The sequence below is a fragment of the Camellia sinensis genome, chromosome 5 (genome assembly GCF_055761805.1).
Source record: "Camellia sinensis isolate YWXY chromosome 5, ASM5576180v1, whole genome shotgun sequence".
Classification (NCBI taxonomy): domain Eukaryota; kingdom Viridiplantae; phylum Streptophyta; class Magnoliopsida; order Ericales; family Theaceae; genus Camellia; species Camellia sinensis.
In genome coordinates this window covers 209,938,321-209,958,486 of record NC_138965.1, presented here as the reverse complement: position 1 = coordinate 209,958,486, position 20,166 = coordinate 209,938,321, and the positions used below count along the sequence as shown (strand labels likewise).

Sequence of the window (20,166 nt, the reverse complement as noted above, 5' to 3'; positions counted from 1 at the left end):
TTAAAAAAAAAGTCTAAATGCAGGCAGATTTTTGTGGGTGCGAATAAAATCCGCAACCCATAATAATGTCATATTTCAAACTGCATCCGTCTGCATTGTGTCTGCGAAATCGCTCATTTGTATACAAATTGATACGGTTGGGCAGTTCAGATAACCCTATGCCCAACCCTAATATACACATAATTAATTCATAGAAAATTTTAAAATGTGTAATGATGAGATCCACCAGAAGTATCCTCATAGCTGGTATTCTTATTATTTTTACCTCATCATGCTTATGTGTGCATTCTTAGAACTTTTATGTAATTTAATCTCAAAAATTTTGATATACAGAATCAATCACAATTCTCTTATACGAGATGGGATTGATTGGATTATGTACAAGTAGGGCGAAAAAAAAAAAAAAAACTAATTTACATGAAATTACTCATAATTAATATGACGACTAGACAGAGACAGATCCTGTGCTACCTTCCAAGGGATCAATGAGAGGCTGAGCCTCAATTTGTGGTCTTTCTTTGGTTTTTGTTTTCTTCACACTTTGCCAATCAATGCCTCACCACACTTTACATTACATGAAGGCCATTGGCCAATACACATCAGGTGTTTGGGAAGTTGTATTTTTTTAGATATTTTGACTATTTTAGTAGACTGTTTTAGTTTGTGTTTGGAAAGTTGGGTTAAATTTTTGGATTGATTGTTGTATTGAAAAATGTGTTTGAAACGATGTTTAAGATTGAAATGACAAATTTACCCTTAACTTTATTTTTTTCAAAATTGATCTACAGGGGCAAAATGGTCATTTAACTGTTTGTGGGATGGCAGTGGTAGCCTCAGCCTACACTGTTTTGGTGACAGTGTAGGCTGTCTATGCTGTCTATGCTATTGACAGCCGCTGCTTTTCTTTTCTTTTTTAAATCAATGGATTAGGCGGAGCAATTTGAAGCTAAAAGGTTTTTTGGCAATTTGCGGCTAAAATAGCCTGTCTAAAAGTTTTCCAAACACCGCGATAGTTTGAAGGGTTAAGAGTGTCCATTTTTGGTTTTGTCTTGCTCTCATCACCTTATTCAAGTCTCTTAACATTTGATTTGGGACCATTCTAACAGCACATTTTATTGGTCCACAAGAAGGATAAGGGAAAGGTTGTACTTAAAAATATCCACACATAACAAGAAGTCCATACGTATGTAATGCTTTTTTTGTACGTTTCCCATCAATTTTTACTTGATATATATTTTAAAAATGCAGTGTCATAATATGTTAAAACATAAATAAAAACGTTTGGTATCTTGAATTTGTGTATACTGGTCGACCCCTCAAACGATCACCCGAATGATCAGTGCAATACTTGTCTACTGCGGCTATCATCTTGTTGCCGATCGAAGATCTGACAAGCCAAAATTCGAGCCATTCGAATTAACTCAAATTCAAGTTACGTAGCATTGTTGACAAACAAAACATGAGCTACTAACAACATTGTTGACAAACAAAACATGAGCTACTAACAACAACGGGGTTTTATTAGTTTGTTGCATCTGATTTGAAGGGTTTTTTTTTTATTTTATATTTTATTGTCATCTTATTTGAAGGTTAAGGGTTTAATTTCTATATATATTTTTTTATTTGTATACTTGTAGTACTCCCTTGTCGATATTGTTTGTACTTCTCCGTGTTCCCATATGTACTAACAAATGAATCAATAATTGTACTAAGATATTTGTATGGCTTTGAACTTGCAATGACAATATAAACTATGGGTTCTAGTTCCAAAAAAAAAAAAAAAATATGTCTATGGGAAAACAAGAAATTGACACAGAAGATTTGATAGTAAAATAGAAAGTAAAAATTAATTAATTACAAGAATGAGAATCTTAAGTGCCAAAATAGTTGTTATATATGGCATCTTAGCAAGTGTAAGTGGAGGTGCAAATGAACTTGAAGAAGGTGTTGAACAACAATACAATATATTTAAAAAATTACTCAGAAAAATATATTTATGACCATAATTTTTGGATGTAGTTCACATTTCACCTACTTTAAATCTGCACCATATAATTTATGATAAACTTTGTGACAAAAATTCGTAGTACATAACACTTTTGAATGTTAAAACTTTGCTTAATTTGATGCCAATATGTCTCCGCTTATATTTTTATGATGTTTTACTATATAATTTTAATATCTTTGGTCTTTCATAAATTTATGATCTAAATATAACATTAAAAAGTGAGTGTTTTTAAGTCAAACCTATTATGAAATTTCATACTTTTTTATAGGTATGGGCCATTCATTCCAAATTTGGCAAGACTAGGGTTCATCTTGGTGTGAGATATGAGAAATTTGACCCGAAACCAATCAAAAAAATTTTGCATAAGAAATGAAAAATCATATGGAAAAAAGTGATTGCAATCGGTCATAAAACTTCCACTCCTAGGCCAGACATAATAAAAATTCATCTTCTTGTGTTTTTTTTTTTTTAGTATTACAAACGTGATTGTAAATTAAAACCAATGGAAACAATGTGAAAATTGTTTGTTTGGCCTTTTCCTCTAATAACATAATTGACCTCTGCATATACTTTAGATTTAGATTTAGGCTTAGTTTGGGAAGACTAAATAAGTGTACTTTTTGACTTTTTATGAAATATGGGTTAGGTTTGGGTTGGGTTTGAAGTGATGTGTTAGAGAGGTGATGTGACTTAAATAAGATGATGTGACTTAAATAGGATAGTGACTTTTTGACTTTTTGTCTTTTTTCAATCATGTCACACTTTTATTTTGTATTTTTCCTTTGGAGAATGTGCAATGATTGTGTATATATAATATATGTGAGTGGACTACATGATAAAATAAAATCAGACAAAGTGTTCCCACATTTGGGCCCCTGAACCCCACAATAATTAGGTTTGTAGGCTTCCCTAAGTAGGCCTAACTTGCAACTTGCAAAGATATGCACAACCCATATCCTAAAGTGACACTTTTGCAAGGTATTCTTATTGATTAGTAATTTTATTCTTTTCACAAAATAGAATCCATCCTCTACTAGTATGTATATTTTAAAAACTTTTTTTGTAATTTAATTTTATATACCCAAATTTATTCCCTTGTGATCCCAAGATTGTTCCCTGTCTTTAAATAATTGAAAAAAAAGAAAAAAAGATCCCAAGATCCTAACACCAAATCATCTACAACCACCGAATTCTTCAATTATCCATTTTCATTGATTCTTCTCTTCTCTTTTTCTTTTTTAAAGGACATAATCTGACTTTATTTTTCTTGGACTTTTGTTATGTCAAAAGCAATAGTATGAATAAATCTTACCCATTTAATTTGAATTCAATTGTTTCTAGCTCTAAAAAAATGGGAAAGAAGTGAATTAATGGGGCCATTAGGGGTATGAAAAATGTTGCATGACAACCACTCATCCTAATATGGGTGTTTTGGTGAAAAGTTTAAATAAGCTTAATTTGCAAGAAATTCGTTTATATATTCTTTAATAGTGATGCAGAAATTAATAACAAAATCAGTTACAGAATATATATGGATAAGTAAAAAAATTCATTTATATATTATATATTTAATTTTATACATTATATGTTTGATCCTGTAATCAATTTATGTCTTTTTTTTGCACTCAGTTGATTGGTCATTGCACTTTGATTTCTACAGCAAAAAGAAACAAATATTCAATTCCTGTCATATCATTCTTGTGATCTCTTGGTTTACCTTTTTTGAATAAACTTTTTCTTATTAAACTTCTATTTTGCACTTGTGTTTATCTTGAGAACTTGGGGGATTACTTTATCTTGATTGCTATGATGAGGGTATGATTTTTTTATTTTATTTAGTTGTTTGGAAGGTAAAAAGTGAAAGTCCCATATTTTTTTAATGCAGGTAATGTTAATGAATTATAGGATAGAACATGATCCTTTATACAGTTTGATTTAATTTTTGTTTTCTTTTTTATTATTTTAATTTAAACAATATTAGTTCTAACTTTTTTAGTCTAGTTTCAATTTAGACGTTTCATCCAAATTAAAATTCAATTGTTTCTATATGTACTCTTCATGTGATCAACACGTGTTAAAAAATTATAAATTTTAATGTCTAATTTGAATGGAACAACTAAATTAAATTTAGATTTAAATAATAGAGTTAATATTGTTGAAATCAAAATAATAAGAATTAAAATGAAATTTGAATAAAATTCTAAAAGTAAAAAGTGTACTTTTTCCCAACAAAAATGCATGAGGTCTGTAATTAAATGCCGTGGAGATCAAGAAAACAAAGTTCCCTCAAATAGTGCCTAAAAGGAGTAAAGCAAGCAAATAGTAATACCCCCCTTCAACTTGAAGCCTGTTTTTCTTCTCAATCTTTGATACTTTTCTTGGCCAAATTGTCATCCCCATTCTCTTGAAATTGAAATAGTTCCACACCTCACCAGATCATCGACACTGTTGCATAATCAGAGGCACAAGTGATGGTAACTTGACCAATACGTCTAAAGCCTGCCCAAGTCTAATAGAATATGTTTCTCAATATTTGATACTTTTCTTGGCTAAATTGTCATCCCCATTCTCTTGAAATAGTTCCCACCTCACTCGATCATCGACACTGTTACGTAATCAAAGGCATAAGCAATGGTAACTTGACCAATACGTCAAAAGATCAAGTTTAATAGAACGTGTGAGATCAATTCTTGTATTCTATTTTTTCCAAAATCAAAAGAGCAATTGGGTTGAAAAAAAATAAAAGATTTAAAACCATCTTCTGATCCTACAACTAACAAAAACCAATAAAATTAATTAAAAAAAGAGAAGATATATAGGTTTAACATATTCCTAGTCCATATAGTCAAGTACATTTGTTTCACTATTTTCTCAAATAAAAGCAAAAAGCACAAGTTGTAGAACCAAATTCTTACCCTCATTTCCACAGTTTGAAGTTTTTCATAAATTTAATTACTTAAAAAATTTCGCAAAAAACAAAATTCACAACTATCACATTAGGGATTTGAGAATCTTGTTATTATCACTGTCATTGTTAAGGTTAAGTCCCATATGATAAGCACCGGCTGTTTCCGTCAGCTATGTTTTCTAGTGATAATTCACTTCTTCTTCTTCAGTGGGTGGTAAAGGATTTTTGGGTGGTCCTCATAATATATATATATATATATATATATATATTTTTTTCTGGATCATAATCAATATTCTTAAAGTGTCACCAAAAAAAAAAATAAAAAAAAAATATTCCACAACATTTTTCTATGGCCAAAATTAGCATTTGCCATCCGCAAAAAAAAATAAAAAATAAAAATTGCGACCACAACTTTACCATCATGAAAAAAAAAAAAAAAAAAAAAATTGTGATCCCCATTTGCTACCACAAATAATTTTTGCAATGGCACGTTGCCTACGCATTAATAAAAAATAATAATAATAATAATAAAAAAGAGGGTAGTGATAATTTTAATACTAGAATGAAATAAGAGCCCTTCATTGTGTTACAATATTTCATGAAGAACTGAGGGACATGCATTGTATGCCTGTACTACAGGTGGGAACTTTGGAGTTCTATTTCATAAAAAAAAAGGAGGGAGTGATAATTTTATTTTATTTTTTTTTGAAGTTTGAGTGGGGGGTGTTATGTTATTTACTTTTGGAGCATGTGTGTAGTTATGTTTTGAAGAGTTTTTTTTTTTTTTTTTTTTTTTTCATTTTGCATATGAAAGAAATGGAAAATAAAAATGACAACACGTGAAAAATGATCGTTCTTTGTATGTACTAAGTTCTATAACATATATATGTTTCTAGCATTTTTATTTTCCAAATTTCCATTTCTCCAAAAGAGAAGCATATTTCTCACAATTATTTTACTTAATACATATCATAAATATTGAAAATCCTAAAATTTAAAAAAAAAATGTGAAACAATTTGTTACAATGAGCTCACCAATGTCATTTTTGAGAACCTACAAAGGTGATTAGCAAACCCTTTTGTTTTTTAATCAATAATCTTATCATAATCATATTTTTTTATTATATTTTGTTTACCATAATGTATTGATAGCGAACCTGAGTGGTCGAACCAATGTAATACTCACATATAAGATAGTAAACAACTGTTGATAAGTTATTTTATTTTATTTATTCATCGCCACCCGTTATGTGTGCGTGAGAGGTAATGGGGTGGTGATTGGAAGGGGTCTCTATCAAAGTCCTAATAATAAATAAATAAATAAATAAATTTTGCAATGAATAAATAAAATTAAATAACTTATCAACAGTTGTTTACTATCTTATATGTGAGTATTACATTGTTTCAACCACTCAGGTTCGCTATCAATACATTATTGTAAACAAAATATAATAAAAAAATATGATTATGATAAGATTATTGATTAAAAAAAAAAGGGTTTGCTAATCACCTTTGTAGGTTCTCAAAAATGAAATATAAAAAAAGGGAATAGAAAATAAAATTAAAAAATCAAACATGTGATGATGATGTCCATTTCCAAATTGACTGTGACCTCACCCCATCAAATCTCAGCCGTTCATTCTGATGATAAGGCCAGGCTAGATGTAAGGTATGGCGACCAACAAATAATGTTCATTCGTTCTCTCCACCATCAACCCTATCTCATAATAATAATAATAAGAAAAAGATCCGACCCCTTTCCCTCCTATTCCCTTGAACCCCTCTCTCTGATAGGTCAGATTTTCTTTTTTTTTTTTTTTTTTCCTCCATTCACCACCCGTCACGTGTGCGTAGAAGGTGATGGGGTGGTGATTGGAAAGGGTCTCTATCAAAACCCTAATAATAAATAAATAAATAAATAAATTTTGCGATGAATAAATAAACCAAACAATAGACAATATTTCATAAAATTTATTTATGGGGGGAGCCATTTCTTTTAAAAAAAATCCCATCCATACACATCATTTTTGATTTTTTGATCAATTTCTGTGTTTTTAGACTAATTTATATAAATAAAAAAAATACAAAAATAATATTATCATGTTATTATTATTTTTGTGAAAGGGAAAAAAAAAAGAAAGTAAAAGCAAAAAATATGAAAAAGACAATGAAGTGAATTTGAGTTTCATTTGGCATGCATGTAGTCCACATTTGATGTTTATTTAAGGAGGCCAAGTGTGGCATTGTAGAACTCAGGAAGCGAAGGCAAGTAGGGTAGCATCCACTCGAGGCTTTGCTAGTTTGCTTTCCCAACACTCCTCAAAAAACACCAACCACTCCGACAAAAAACCTTTCAAATAACACACTACACTACAAGAAATTACACTTTCAGCAACACACTCACAAGAATGGCCCCTCCAGAGGTATCTGTCGACGTCTTCACGAATACAGGAGGGAAGTTGTCGACGACACTGAATCCCGGGTACTCGAAAAGAGCCTACGTGACGTTTTTAGCCGGTACTGGCGACTACGTCAAGGGGGTGGTGGGGCTGGCGAAGGGTTTGAGGAAGGTGAAAAGCGCGTACCGGCTCGTGGTGGCGATCTTGCCGGACGTGCCAGAGGAGCACAGGGAGATCTTAAGGTCTCAGGGTTGTATTGTTCATGAGATTGAGCCTATTTACCCACCTGAGAACCATGTTCAGTTTGCTATGGCTTACTATGTCATCAACTACTCCAAACTACGTATATGGAATGTAAGTTGTAGCTAATACAAATACTATGATACTTTTTTGGAGTACTCAATACTATGCATGCGCATGCATTATAACCTTTTTGACCCACTTTATCTTTATCTTGTCCTGCTGTAGACTAGCTTATATTGTTCCCCCCATATCCAATCCTAAATATGGAAGAAATTTTATGTGTATTGATAGTAAAATATAATATAATTTTATTGAGATGAGAATCATTAAGTCTTTAGGTTTTTTTTATTTTCTAGTTATTTTAGTTCAAAAAAATAAATAAAATAGACTTTTTAGTTTAATACGATAAAATATCACATCCAAATCATAATTATTTTTTTTTCTCTTACAAAGTCAAAAAAGTCAAAAAATATCTCAAACGAGACTTTTTAGTATCAAATTAAAATAACTAAAAAATTAAAAAGTCAACACACGTTCCAAACGAAGCCTGAATGTGTAAGTTTTACACATTTGTATTTAATTGTATGATGGAATTCTATCACATAAAAGAACTAAGTTATAGGAGATTCTTATACATAAATTCTATATAGACATGTAGTCGTAAGGAATAAATCTGCTAACTGTATATAGAATATATATGGATTAACAAATAAATAAATTAAAGTGAACCTTATTAATGCCGTAAAATTTTATCTATTTCTGTATATTTTATGTCCAATTTTTATGTTTCCTGAACATAACCGAGTTATTCGAGGTAGAGATTCTGAATATTGCATGAAAAGTTGGAATTCATGTGAGACAAAAGACCTGTTTAGTAGAGCCGTGGGAAAGTGATTATACCCTATAACTTAATAGCTTATAACTTATAACTGTGAACATAAGTTGATTTTTTATTTATAAATTAAGCTTCTCTTTCCTCACTCAAAGAATAAGTTGATTTTTGACTTATTAAAAACTATAAGCTGTATTGTTAAGCTAAACCAAGCACATCAAAATAACTTAAATTAAACTAAAAACTATAATAAGCTAAAAATAAGTCTTACTAAACAGGGCCAAAGTGGCGAGAATATTGACTTCATGGGTTGTGTTATCTAGTATGGGTGGTGAGAGAGATTACATATATATGATAAGACTAGTTGAGTTCGAGTGGCAAAGAGGCTAAGGCCTTGTTTGGATAAAGGTTGGTGCTAAAATAGTCGTATAGGATAAAATAGATTATTTTAGTCAAATAGGATAAAATGTTACATTCAACCCATAATTATTTTATTTTTTCTCTCACAAAAAGTTAAAAAAATCAAAACGAGACTTTTTAGTCCAAATTAAAATAACTAAAAAATTAAAAAGTCAACTCACATCTCAAATGAACCTAAATATACCACGAGACTAATCGAAACGAAGTTCCCGATTATCAACCAAAAAAAAAAAAAACAAAATAAAATAAAACAAAACAAAACAAAGAAAAAAAAAACATAAAGTGGAGAGAATATTACACAAACTTAGAGGTTATCTAGTGAATGTGATGCTCTATTTATATCATGTGAACAAAAACTTCAATATGTATGTATCATCCAATAACTAAATACCATATGGGTAAATAAACCCTACATAAACACATGTGGTAGCTATAATTATGTGCATGAAACTTTAATTAAATTATAAAATTTTTGGGGTTCATCATCTCCAGGTTAACAAAAATAGAATTATTTTTACCTGAACAAACAAACAGTGTGATTTATATGTTTGATGAATTTTCACAGTTCGAGGAGTACAGCAAGATGGTGTACCTGGATGCAGACATTCAAGTTTTTGAAAACATTGACCATCTATTCGACATGGCCGACGGCTACTTCTATGCCGTCATGGACTGTTTCTGTGAGAAAACATGGAGCCACTCGGCCCAGTACTCGATTGGATACTGTCAGCAGTGCCCAGAGAAGGTGACATGGCCGGCTGAGATGGGTTCTCCTCCTCCTTTGTACTTCAATGCTGGAATGTTTGTTTATGAGCCTAGCCGCTTGACTTATGAGAGCCTCCTTCAGACTCTTAGGATCACTCCTCCAACACCCTTTGCAGAGCAAGTGAGTTCTATAATCACCACATATTTGTTTTTGTACAATTTTATTTATTTATTTTTTTTATTTTTTTTATTTTTTAAAGTAGGCAGGCACAAGAATGTAATTAATTGTGTGTTTCTATGCATTTAATATATCCAAAAAAAAAAAAAAAAAATTTGTCCACTTTGAAAAGTCCAAGCATAAAAAGTGTATGTTTCCAAAGCTATCCACTTAAAGTTGGGAATAATGCATTTAGATTTGAATTCCAATGCATTTATTTCATGTCCCATAAAAAGTTGGAAAATTCCCAAAATAAACAAACATAGTGGGACAAAGGTAACATTAACTTGTGTCAAAGTAAGCTATGGCCTTACTTACATGGTGCTCTCCCAAATAAGAAATCGTGAAATACATTAGGGTCTCATTTGTAAAGTTTTCTCTATGTTATTGGTTGGGAGTACCACATGAATAAAATTTTAGTACTACTAAATATCGATAATATGGTGCAGTAAAAAAGCACTAGATCTAATAAAATCAGTTAGTTCATGGAATTAGGATCGATTCCCTAAATCTCCTCCCCTCGCTTCGAATCTATGCTCGACATTACATTCCAAAATCCATCCTAAACGGTAAAATTTAGTAGAAATCTCAAGATGGGGTAAGCTCAAGATACATTTTTATGATTAAAAATGTATGACTATAGGAGACGGGATTTTAAAAATAGAGGATCTCATGCCATGCTCAAATAACAAATAATCATATGATAAAATTAAATAACTAGTAATGCTTTTGACACCATCATCATCATCATCATCATCATATATTGAACTGTAGGAGGAGGATGCTTTTTACACCATCACCATATATTGAACTGTAGGAGGAGGACAATAAAGAAAAGCAATAGGTGTAAAGCTGAAATTAAAAATTGCTGTCATCAAGCTAGCCTAAAAACAAAGAGATTCTATGTGTGTTTCTAACTGTCTCTCTCTCTCTCTCTGCTTTTCATGTGTAGGATTTCCTGAACATGTTCTTCCAACACAAGTACAAGCCCATTCCTCCTATCTACAACCTAGTTCTGGCAATGCTGTGGCGCCACCGGGAGAACATTGAGCTCGAAAAAGTTAAAGTCGTCCACTACTGTGCTGCTGTAAGCATATATTCTCTTTTCCTCCAATCTCAATTGTCAATTGTATGTTCCATTTTGATCTCATTCATTGATACACATTAGTATTGACCCATGTGTACCAAAATTTCAAGCCTCTGGGTTGGATACATGCCCATATATCGCTATGAACTGAGTTCATACTTGATTTAGTCCTTAAAATATTTGTATATAATCTCCTACTGATCAACAAAAAAAAAAAAAAACTCATAAATTCATAAACTCATGTTATTTGTGAGAATAGGGATCAAAGCCATGGAGGTACACTGGAAAAGAAGTTAACATGGACAGAGAGGACATCAAGATGTTGGTTGCAAAATGGTGGGATGTTTATAATGATGAATCGCTTGATTTCAAGGCCGAAGACCCTTCCCCAGAGGGAGAGACCTTCTTAATGCCCTCAATTATGGCTTCCATGCCCGAGCCTGAAATTTCCTACATCCCGGCACCTTCTGCTGCTTAAAAGCAGAAAAGCAGAGTCTCGAAGAGTGCTTCGAAGTTGGTGTGATCTATCCTATTGTACTTTAATACTTTTTTTAGGCTGCTTAGCCTCTTCTTTTTTGTGTGTGACCTCACAAAATACATCTAAATTCTCAATGTATTTGATGCTTTCAGTATAAGTAATTACCGGCAAAGGAATGTGTAACTTTGGGTTGGAACTATAATGCAAAAAATAAAAATAAAATAACTCTTTTTTTGTGTGTAATTTCTTACTCTTGGCTTTGAAATGTAATTCAATCCTTTAGTTTAAAATTGCATACACTAATAATCAGACAGATCCTAGATTGATAGATGGCATGATGCATAGATTGTTCTATAGGTTGAAAGAGCTAAAAGTTTGCTCATCTTCTTCATATTCCTCGTCTAGGACGGCTGGTTCTTGGAAGTGGTCATCTTCAAAAAGAAAAGGTGCAGCTTCTCGGTTTCTTTGAGGCTTTCTATCATTCATCTCTATGGCTGAAATTATCTTTCTCTTAATGCAGTCTTCAATTGTTTCTCCTTTAATTTCTTGGCACTGCAACCCAAGAAGAGAAAGGCATTCTCCTTGGAAGTCTAAGTCATTGGAAGACAGGATCAAGCCACCAATTGTTCTTGCAAGATCTGGGGCATAACTGCAAATCTGAGATCAGGACAGAAAATTTCAACGTGATTACAGGTATGAAAAAACTTAAAAGATCAATCCATTTTTAATGACAGAGTGTACTCTGCTTACCATATATACAAATAACTGGTGTCCTCAGCCTAATGGTAACTTAGGATATTGTGGAAGGATTCCAAGATTCAAAAATCCCATTATCAATGAGGGCAAGAACAAAAGAAAAGTGAAAAGTGCATTTAAATGGGAACTTAAAATAAGTGCACTTTCATGGAGATGCAAATGAGCCTATGTCCAGTGCAGGGGAAAGTTGTGGCATGGGGGGACACAACTCTCCCGCCTATGTTTGGTGCAAGTGAAAGTTGTGGCATGGGACACAACAGCTCTCACTTGCTTTGACTAGAACCTCTATGAAAGTGCAATTATTTGAGTTGTTCCGCTTAAATGCAATTCACCCCCCCCCCCCCCCCAAAAAAAAAAAAAAAAAAAAAAAACTACTTATGCCATAATGACTAATAATGACATGATGTTTTGGAAACCCTTGTTTAGTAGAACCTACCAAAACTTTTCACAATTTAAGCCACTAAAAGAAAATGTTTCAGTTTTCTGTGACAAGTAAAACATCTATCAGAGAGAGACCTTGAGAGCATTTGCGCTGAGAAGAGCTCCTGTGTTTTTCTCCTTCAAATCATTCAATGCAAGTTTAACTGCTTTTCGGATTAGAGTTCGATCAAGATGAGTCTTTTGCATGCCTTCTGGCTTCATGACCTTGATAGTAAGTTAAGAGATAGACAATATGTGTACCACAAAATGAAAGACAAGGAACTATAACCACAAGGATGTAAGCATATAAGGAAAATCTGATGCAAGATTTAAAAAATAAAAAATAAATTTGGTCCTAAAAGACAATGATGGATATTGCTTATGATAACTGTGGAGGACAATATCAATATGGGCATATGGTGGCAAGTTCTCCCATTCCAGCAATGCATAGCCATCGTGATCTGCAATACTCCTCAAAATCAATCCGTAACTTTTCCAGTCGATGCTTGTTAATCCATTCAGAGATGATTGGGAAATTGAAGAAGGTGAGAAGTCCTTGAAATATAAAACCTGGAAGTAGGAGTTTTAGATCATCTAAATGTAGCATTATAAACCAAAGCAAGACATAATTTAATTGGATTGAAAAAAATATATATATAAGCATGTAAAACCGCAAATGATATTGGTATTTCTTTTATTTCCCCTTTTCCTTCTCTTTTAGTGAGAAAAACATGTTCAGGCAAACCAAGCGACGCAACAAGTGATCATCATAGTTATTTCAAAGGCAGTATGAACACTTCACACTTCCTCACTTTTTTTATTTATTCTTTTTTAAGAAGATAGAATCTCCTACTGTTGGTGTAAGTTTTAAGTCACAAATAAACAGAGGAGGTTCCCAACCATGCCACAAGGCCACTCACCTTATCATGTTTCGACTTTAATACCAAACAACCTTCTCAGTATAGACCTAAAGGTACACCTACCTAAAGGTAACATATGGATAAACTTTCATTATTTTATTCATTATTGCAGGTTTTTATAGACGGTTTGGACCTAAGGAACTTTCAGAAGCATCATTCAACTGATTCAATAAAGAATAAAATGACAAACAATATTCCCTTAAGTTTAAAATCCTACTTCATCAAGGCTGTACACATCTCTAATTGTGCAAGTATTCAAACATTTACCCTAGATAGATGTAAAGACAGCTACGCATTGAGGTGCACAGAAATTTCACGGATAGAATGCAAAATGGGTGAAAACTAGGGTTAGGATTAGAGAGGAAGAGAGAAGAGAGGAGTGAAGAGAAAAGATTTTTAGACTAATTGATTTAGAGTTGTTAATAAACCCTACACCAGCAACATATATTTATATGAAAACATTGACCTTACAATATGACCACAGTACCCTCAACTCAACTTAGTATGGAAGTAACATACGACTATTCTAACAATGACGATGATGCATAGTTGGAAAACTAGCTTTGCCTCCCCATCTCAGTGAATAAATGCTGTCATATAGCAGTATCAATTGGTAGTTATAATCATAAACCATTAGCACAACATTTCTCAATATAGTTAACATACACTATCACATAAATGTTGCAACAAACTGGGCATTCTTCCCTATGAAACAGAATGAGAAATAAATTAGATCCAGCAATATATTGATAACACAATCTCAACCTCTGTTTTCGCGTCACACGCCCTGAAGCAGGAAGAAGTGGTTGGCTTTGACAGCTCACTAATAATAATGATGGCTTCCATCACCTGTCCAGTACTTCTGCGTCTTTTGGTGCTAGCTGCTCCACTTCCAACCTTCAGATGCACCCTGAAAAGAATTAGTTTAAAAATTAAAGCTTCATGTTACACACAAAAGATGGAATTGGTGTATGTCAAAGCATGTGTGATGTAATGAATAAGCTCCTGTATATAATCAAGCCCATTTAATATGAACAAATTGATCTTCATTGCAAAAGAACCTACACTGAACAACTATATGTTTGTTTGATTGTATATTTTGAAAATATTGACCATATTTGGTGAAAAATCACTCTAGCAAAATATAGTAATTGTAAGTTTTTGTTTATTCAACTTGTGTTTGTTTACAAAGAGTTTATCAGTTAATATAGCCCCTTGGGAACTTGCTAAAAAGGCAAGCTTTTTAGCTTTTTAGCTTTTTAGCTTTTCCATACAAAAAAGCCACCAAAAAGCCAAAAAACCAGCTTTTTACCAACTTTTCAAAACATTACTAAATCTATGACTGAAAAAAGAAATACAAAGATTCCTATTTACACCACAATCCTTCCTAGTGCCTGATTCCTAATATACACAATCATGTCATATATACAATATATTCTCACACCCTTGCTCAAACTCAAGATGTTTTAGAAGAAAACACTGAGAGTTTGCTAAGAAGAAATTGAAACCGAGCGGTAGTGTGAGTCTTGGTGAAGAAATCCGCATGTTTCAAAGCCGAGGAGAGGAAAGGAAGCGAGATAGAGCCAGACTGCAGATGTTGTCGGACAAAGTGACAATCAATCTCAATGTGTTTCATCCAGAAGACAGTATTGTGGGCAATCTAAATAGCACTGCGGTTGTCACAATAGAGACAGGTCAAAGAAGACTGAGGTACACCCAAATTAGAGAGAAGACAACGAAGCCAAACAAGCTTAGCAGTAGCATGACCCATAGCACGGTACTAGTTGAAAAGCCCAATCCACACTTCTCCTTAAAACCCAGATATTAGAGAGAGGGAAATTAGAGCCTTATAGCTAGCACAGATGGGGCAACTCCAAGCGATGTGGGACGCATTCCAACACACCCTCCTGGACCACAACACGCACTAGCTGGACAAATAGCCCACTAATCACAGGCCCAATCAAGCTCCGATACCTGGGTTTTAAGGAGAAGTGTGGGTTAGGCTTTTCAACTTGGTATTCAACTCGCTACCAGAGATTGGTAGGACGTTTGATCTATTTGACTAATACACGACCAGATTTGACATTTGCTGTAAGTGTGGTTAGTCAATTTATGCATTCACCTTGTACTGCTCACCTTGATGTTATTCACCACATCTTGAGATATCTCAAGTCACGTCCAAGTTTGGGTATATTCTTCAATGGTGGGCTTCAGACAGGATTGTCCTGTTTTACTGATGCAGACTATGCTGGTTCATTGACTGATAAACGTTCCACTTCTGGGGTATGCACCTTCCTTGGTACTCATCTTCTGTCATGGAAAAGCAAAAAATAGGCTGTTGTTTCTCGATCATCTGCTGAAGCTGAATACCGCGCCATGGCTCATGAGACATGTGAGTTACTATGGCTTCGGTCCATTCTTACTGAGTTAGGCTTTAAGGAGAATAATTCCTCCAAGCTATTTTGTGACAATAAGTTTGCCATCTTACTTGCCTCTAGCTCTGTGCTTCATGAGCATATTGAGGTTGATATTCATTTTATCCAGGAAAAGGTTCGAGCTGGCATTGTATGTCCTTCATTTGTTACATCTTCTGATCAGACTGCCAACATTTTCACCAAATCTGTAGGACTATCCCTACTTCGATCTTCCATTGGCAAGCTGGGGTTGGTTGACATCTTTGATCCAACTTGAGGGGGAGTGTTGGAATATGGAATATGGAATATTATATATTTAATTTAGGAATTTAATTTTAAGGTTTGATTGTGTAATTATTTAATTCATTTTTCCATGTATCTTATATTGAATATATATAGACATGGTCTCACCCAAATTAGGGTATTCCAATATTTTATAACTCTCTTCTTGGTATCAGAGCCAAACCCTAGCCACCCACCACCCTTGTCTTCTATTGCCGGTAGCCCTAAATTACCTACCCAGCCACCCGATAGCCTTTCTTCTTCCCTCCACCTAGCCGAAAGTTTTTCTCTTCCTTCTTAGCCCCTCGGCAGTCCCTTTTCCTCACTGTCTTAGCTTCCTTAGGTGCTGACTAGGCCCTCCCTGCCTTGGGTCTAGTGCGGCTTCCCCTCCGGGGTGTTGTTCTTCTCTCTTTACCCTTCTAGGGTTCATATGCTGATATGGTAAGCACTTTCTAGTTTGATTTTCTGTTGTGTTGGGCTACTGGTGTGTTCGGTAGCATCTCTTTTGTGTCACGCCGTTACTTTGGCTTCGTGGTGTTTCAGCATGTCTTACTTTGTTACACAAACTCAAAGTATTATGCCTTGTTCAAATGTTTCCTTGGCCTCCCATGTTCCGGTTCATCGAATTACTAGTGTGTTGCTCACTGGTCGCAACTTTGCGGCTTGGAGTCGGTCTATACGTCTCTACCTTGGGGGTAAAGGCAAATCTGGATGGCTTTTGGAATCCGAGATATAATCTTCCGCTGATGATCCTAAGCGGGTTCAATGGGATATTGACAATTGCACCTTACTTAGTTGGATGTTCAACTCTATGGAAGAACGTATCTACAACATGTTTATGTACTGTGATACAATTCCTCAGTTGTGGAGTGCTCTTACCCAAATGTACGCACATGCCCACAATGATGCTAGGATTTTCGAGCTCTATTAAGATATTTCTCATGCCTCTCAGGAAGCTTTGGGTTTTACCGTTGCTGAATTTTTTGGGTATCTTCAGTCTCGCTAGGAGGAGTTAGCACAGTATAAGCCATTGAGCGATTTTCTAGCTGTTGCCGCTTCTATTGTGTCTGCTTGTCTTGCTCGCCAGCACACTTATCAATTTCTAATGGGTTTAAAACCTGAATTCGAGTCTCTTCGTATTCAGATTTTGAACGCATCACCTATGTCATCCTTATATGAGGTTTTTACTACTATTAACAGTGAGGAGTGTCGTCATCGATTGATTTAACCGGTGGCTCCGCTTCCTTCCTCTGTTCCTGCCTCATCTTCCGTTTTAAATCAAATGGCTCTTGTTGCCAAGTTTAGTTCTCATGCTTCTAGTAGCAAGGTTATTTGTCACCATTGTGGTGCAGCTGGTCATGTCCAAGCACGGTGCTTCAAGCTTCATCCCGAGTTGAAGCAACGCTTTGCAAGGACACGCCCTTTAGATTCTCCCCATATTGCTGTTATTGTAGACACCTCTACTACTCCTTAGCCGACTCATTCTATTGATCTTCATCAGCTTCAATCTCAGATTGGTCGCCTTCAAGAGCAACTTGGTTCATTCACTGCCATGTCTCTAAATGTTCCTTCCACTACTACACTCACTACAGGTACTTCTACAGCCTTTCATGTTCGCACTGCACCTACTTGGGTATTAGATTCTAGGGCCAATGATCATATGACTAGTGAGTTTTCTTGTTTATCCTCTCCTGTCTCTACTACTGCTCAGACTGTATGTCTTGCTGATGGGTCTATTTCACATGTCCAACGTAAGAGTGATGTGTCATTGTCGTCTGATATTACACTTTTGTCTTGCATGTGCCCCATTTTGCTTATAATCTTCTCTCTGTGAGTCGCCCTGCTAAAAACCTTCATTGTGCAGTTATTTTCTTACCCACTCATTATTTATTATAGGACTTGACTTCGAAAAAGATTTTTGGCCAGGGGTTTGAACGCAACGGGCTATACTACTTCGAGGACCCACCACCTTCTCATCCTACCACTTCTAGCTTGTAAGCAGCTGTGTTACCTGAGTCGTCTTCCTATGTGTTTTCTTTTTCAAACTTTAACCTTGTGGCATGCTCGTTTAGGACATGCAAACTTTAATTATTTATGTTACTTTTTCCGTCACTTAATAAAGCTTGCAAAGATCATCAGCTTCATTGTGTTATTTGTGAACTGTCTAAACATACTAATACTTCTTATATTCCTCGCATGTATCATGCCTCTTGTATGTTTGACCTTATTCACTCTGATATCTAGGGTCCTTCTCCTCATCATCTGTATCTGCACCTGCTAGTCCTCCACCATTACAGACATACTCTCGTTGCCCTCGTGCTCCGCCCCCTCCAGCATCTTCTTCGTCCTCAGGCCAAGGTACACCCTCTACTACTCCCTCCCCAGCTCCTTCCCGGTATCCAACCCGTGAACATCGTCCCCCTAATCGGTTTGGTTGGTTTAGTAGTACTAATCACCTTATTTCCTAATTTTTATGTTATGATGTCCTTCAGCTTCTCATCGGTCTTTTCTTGACCAACTTGAGTCGGTTTCTATCCCGCAGTCTATATCTGAGACTGTCCAGAATCCCCAATGGGTTGCTGCTCTACAAACTGAAATAGCTATTTTGGAGCATAATCACATTTGGGATCTTGTCTCTTTACCTTCTAGTAAGACGACTGTTGGGTGCAAGTGGATTTTTACTGTCAAATACTTGGCTGATGGTACAGTGGACCGCTGTAAGGCTCGTCTTGTTACAAAGGGCTTTACATAGGTTTTTGGCAAGGACTTTGGGGCTACGTTTGCCCCGATTGCTAAATTGACTATTGTTCGTTTACTTATTTTCTTAGCTGCCTCTTCTTCTTGGCACCTTCATCAACTTGATGTCAAGAATACTTTTCTCCATGGGGACTTACTTGAAACAATCTACATGGATCCTTCACCCGAGTTTCGGGCTGAGGATGAGTATGCTGGTAGGTCTGTCGTCTGCGTAAGTCTCTTTATGGCTTGAAGCAATCTCCTCGTGCATGGTTCCATCGTTTCAACTCTGTTATCCTATCCATGGATTTTACTTAGTGTCACTCCGACCATACATGCTTCATTCGTCGTCAGTCGACTGGTCGATGTATTATTTTGTTGGTCTATATGGATGATATCATCCTTACAGGAGATGACACCATTGGTATTGCTAAGTTAAAACAAGAGCTTAGTCGAGTTTTTGATATCAAGGACTTGGATCCTCTCAAATATTTCTTGGGGATTGAAGTAACTCGTTCTCGCAGTGGGATATCATTGTCCCAACAGAAGTATACTTTGGATCTTCTTCAAGACACCGGTATGATGAAGTGCAAGCCTGCTTCTACTCCTATGGATCCGAATTTGAAACTTTTGGCTAAATCTGATGAGTTGCTTTTTGATGTTGGAATATAAAATATTGGCATACCCTAATTTGGGTGAAACCATGTCTATATATATTCAATATAAGATATATGGAAAAAGGAATTAAATAATTACACAATCAAACCTTAAAATTAAATTCCTAAATTAAATATACAATATTCCATATTCCAACATTCCATATTCCAACAGTATTCAGCTTCGGCAGTAGAGCAAGCAACAACAGTTTGTTTCTTGCTTTTCCAAGAGATCGAGGAATCACCAAGAAACATACAGAAACCAAAGGTGGACTTGCGATCATTAACATCAACAGCCCAATCAGAATCAGCATAGGCCATCAAGTCTAAAGAGGAAGTAGAGGACAACAGTAAGCCCTGAAAGATGATACCCCGGAGATAACGAAGAATGCGAACCAAAACAACCTAATGGGTAAAGCGAGGAGCAGAAACGAACTGACTAACCACATGAATAGCATAAGCCAGATCAGGGCAAGTAACAGTCAAATAAACTAAATAACCCACAAACTCGCAATAGAGAGTGGGATCATCCAAAAGGACACCATCAGCGGAGTTGAGCTTTACATTAAGCTCAATAGGTGTATCAGAAACCTTAGTATTAGTAAGACCGGAACGGTGAATAACGTCATTAGCATACTTGGCCTAAGACAAAAAATAGCCCTTTAGAGAAGAGGCAACCTCAATA

The 20,166-nt window shown here is 34.9% G+C and overlaps 2 protein-coding genes across 2 annotated transcripts in view; one reads left to right on the top strand and one right to left on the bottom strand.

Moving 5' to 3' along the window:
* The first annotated feature begins 6,417 nt into the window (after positions 1 to 6,417).
* On the top strand, positions 6,418 to 11,540 carry GOLS4 (galactinol synthase 4). Its single transcript, XM_028244781.2, has 4 exons — positions 6,418 to 7,669; positions 9,376 to 9,696; positions 10,685 to 10,819; positions 11,079 to 11,540. The coding sequence occupies exons 1-4, from the start codon at positions 7,325 to 7,327 to the stop codon at positions 11,295 to 11,297; spliced, it is 1,020 nt and encodes a 339-aa protein (XP_028100582.2). The 5' UTR covers positions 6,418 to 7,324; the 3' UTR covers positions 11,298 to 11,540.
* LOC114299954 (type 2 DNA topoisomerase 6 subunit B-like) overlaps positions 11,157 to 20,166 on the bottom strand; it is a 45,555-nt gene continuing 36,545 nt past the window's right edge. Inside the window, exons 9-12 of the mRNA XM_082872544.1 lie at positions 14,159 to 14,303; positions 12,851 to 13,043; positions 12,570 to 12,700; positions 11,157 to 11,954 (exon numbers count right to left, since the gene is read on the bottom strand). Coding sequence (XP_082728670.1) covers positions 11,649 to 11,954; positions 12,570 to 12,700; positions 12,851 to 13,043; positions 14,159 to 14,303 — 775 coding nt within the window. The 3' untranslated portion in view covers positions 11,157 to 11,648. The remainder of the gene's footprint in view (positions 11,955 to 12,569; positions 12,701 to 12,850; positions 13,044 to 14,158; positions 14,304 to 20,166) is intronic.

Coding starts and splice junctions, on each gene's coding strand:
- GOLS4 (XM_028244781.2), top strand. CDS start 7,325: ATGGCCCCTCCAGAGGTATCTGTCGACGTCTTCACGAATACAGGAGGG. Junction 9,697..10,684: donor CAACACCCTTTGCAGAGCAA/GTGAGTTCTATA, acceptor TTTCATGTGTAG/GATTTCCTGAACATGTTCTT. Junction 10,820..11,078: donor TCGTCCACTACTGTGCTGCT/GTAAGCATATAT, acceptor TTGTGAGAATAG/GGATCAAAGCCATGGAGGTA.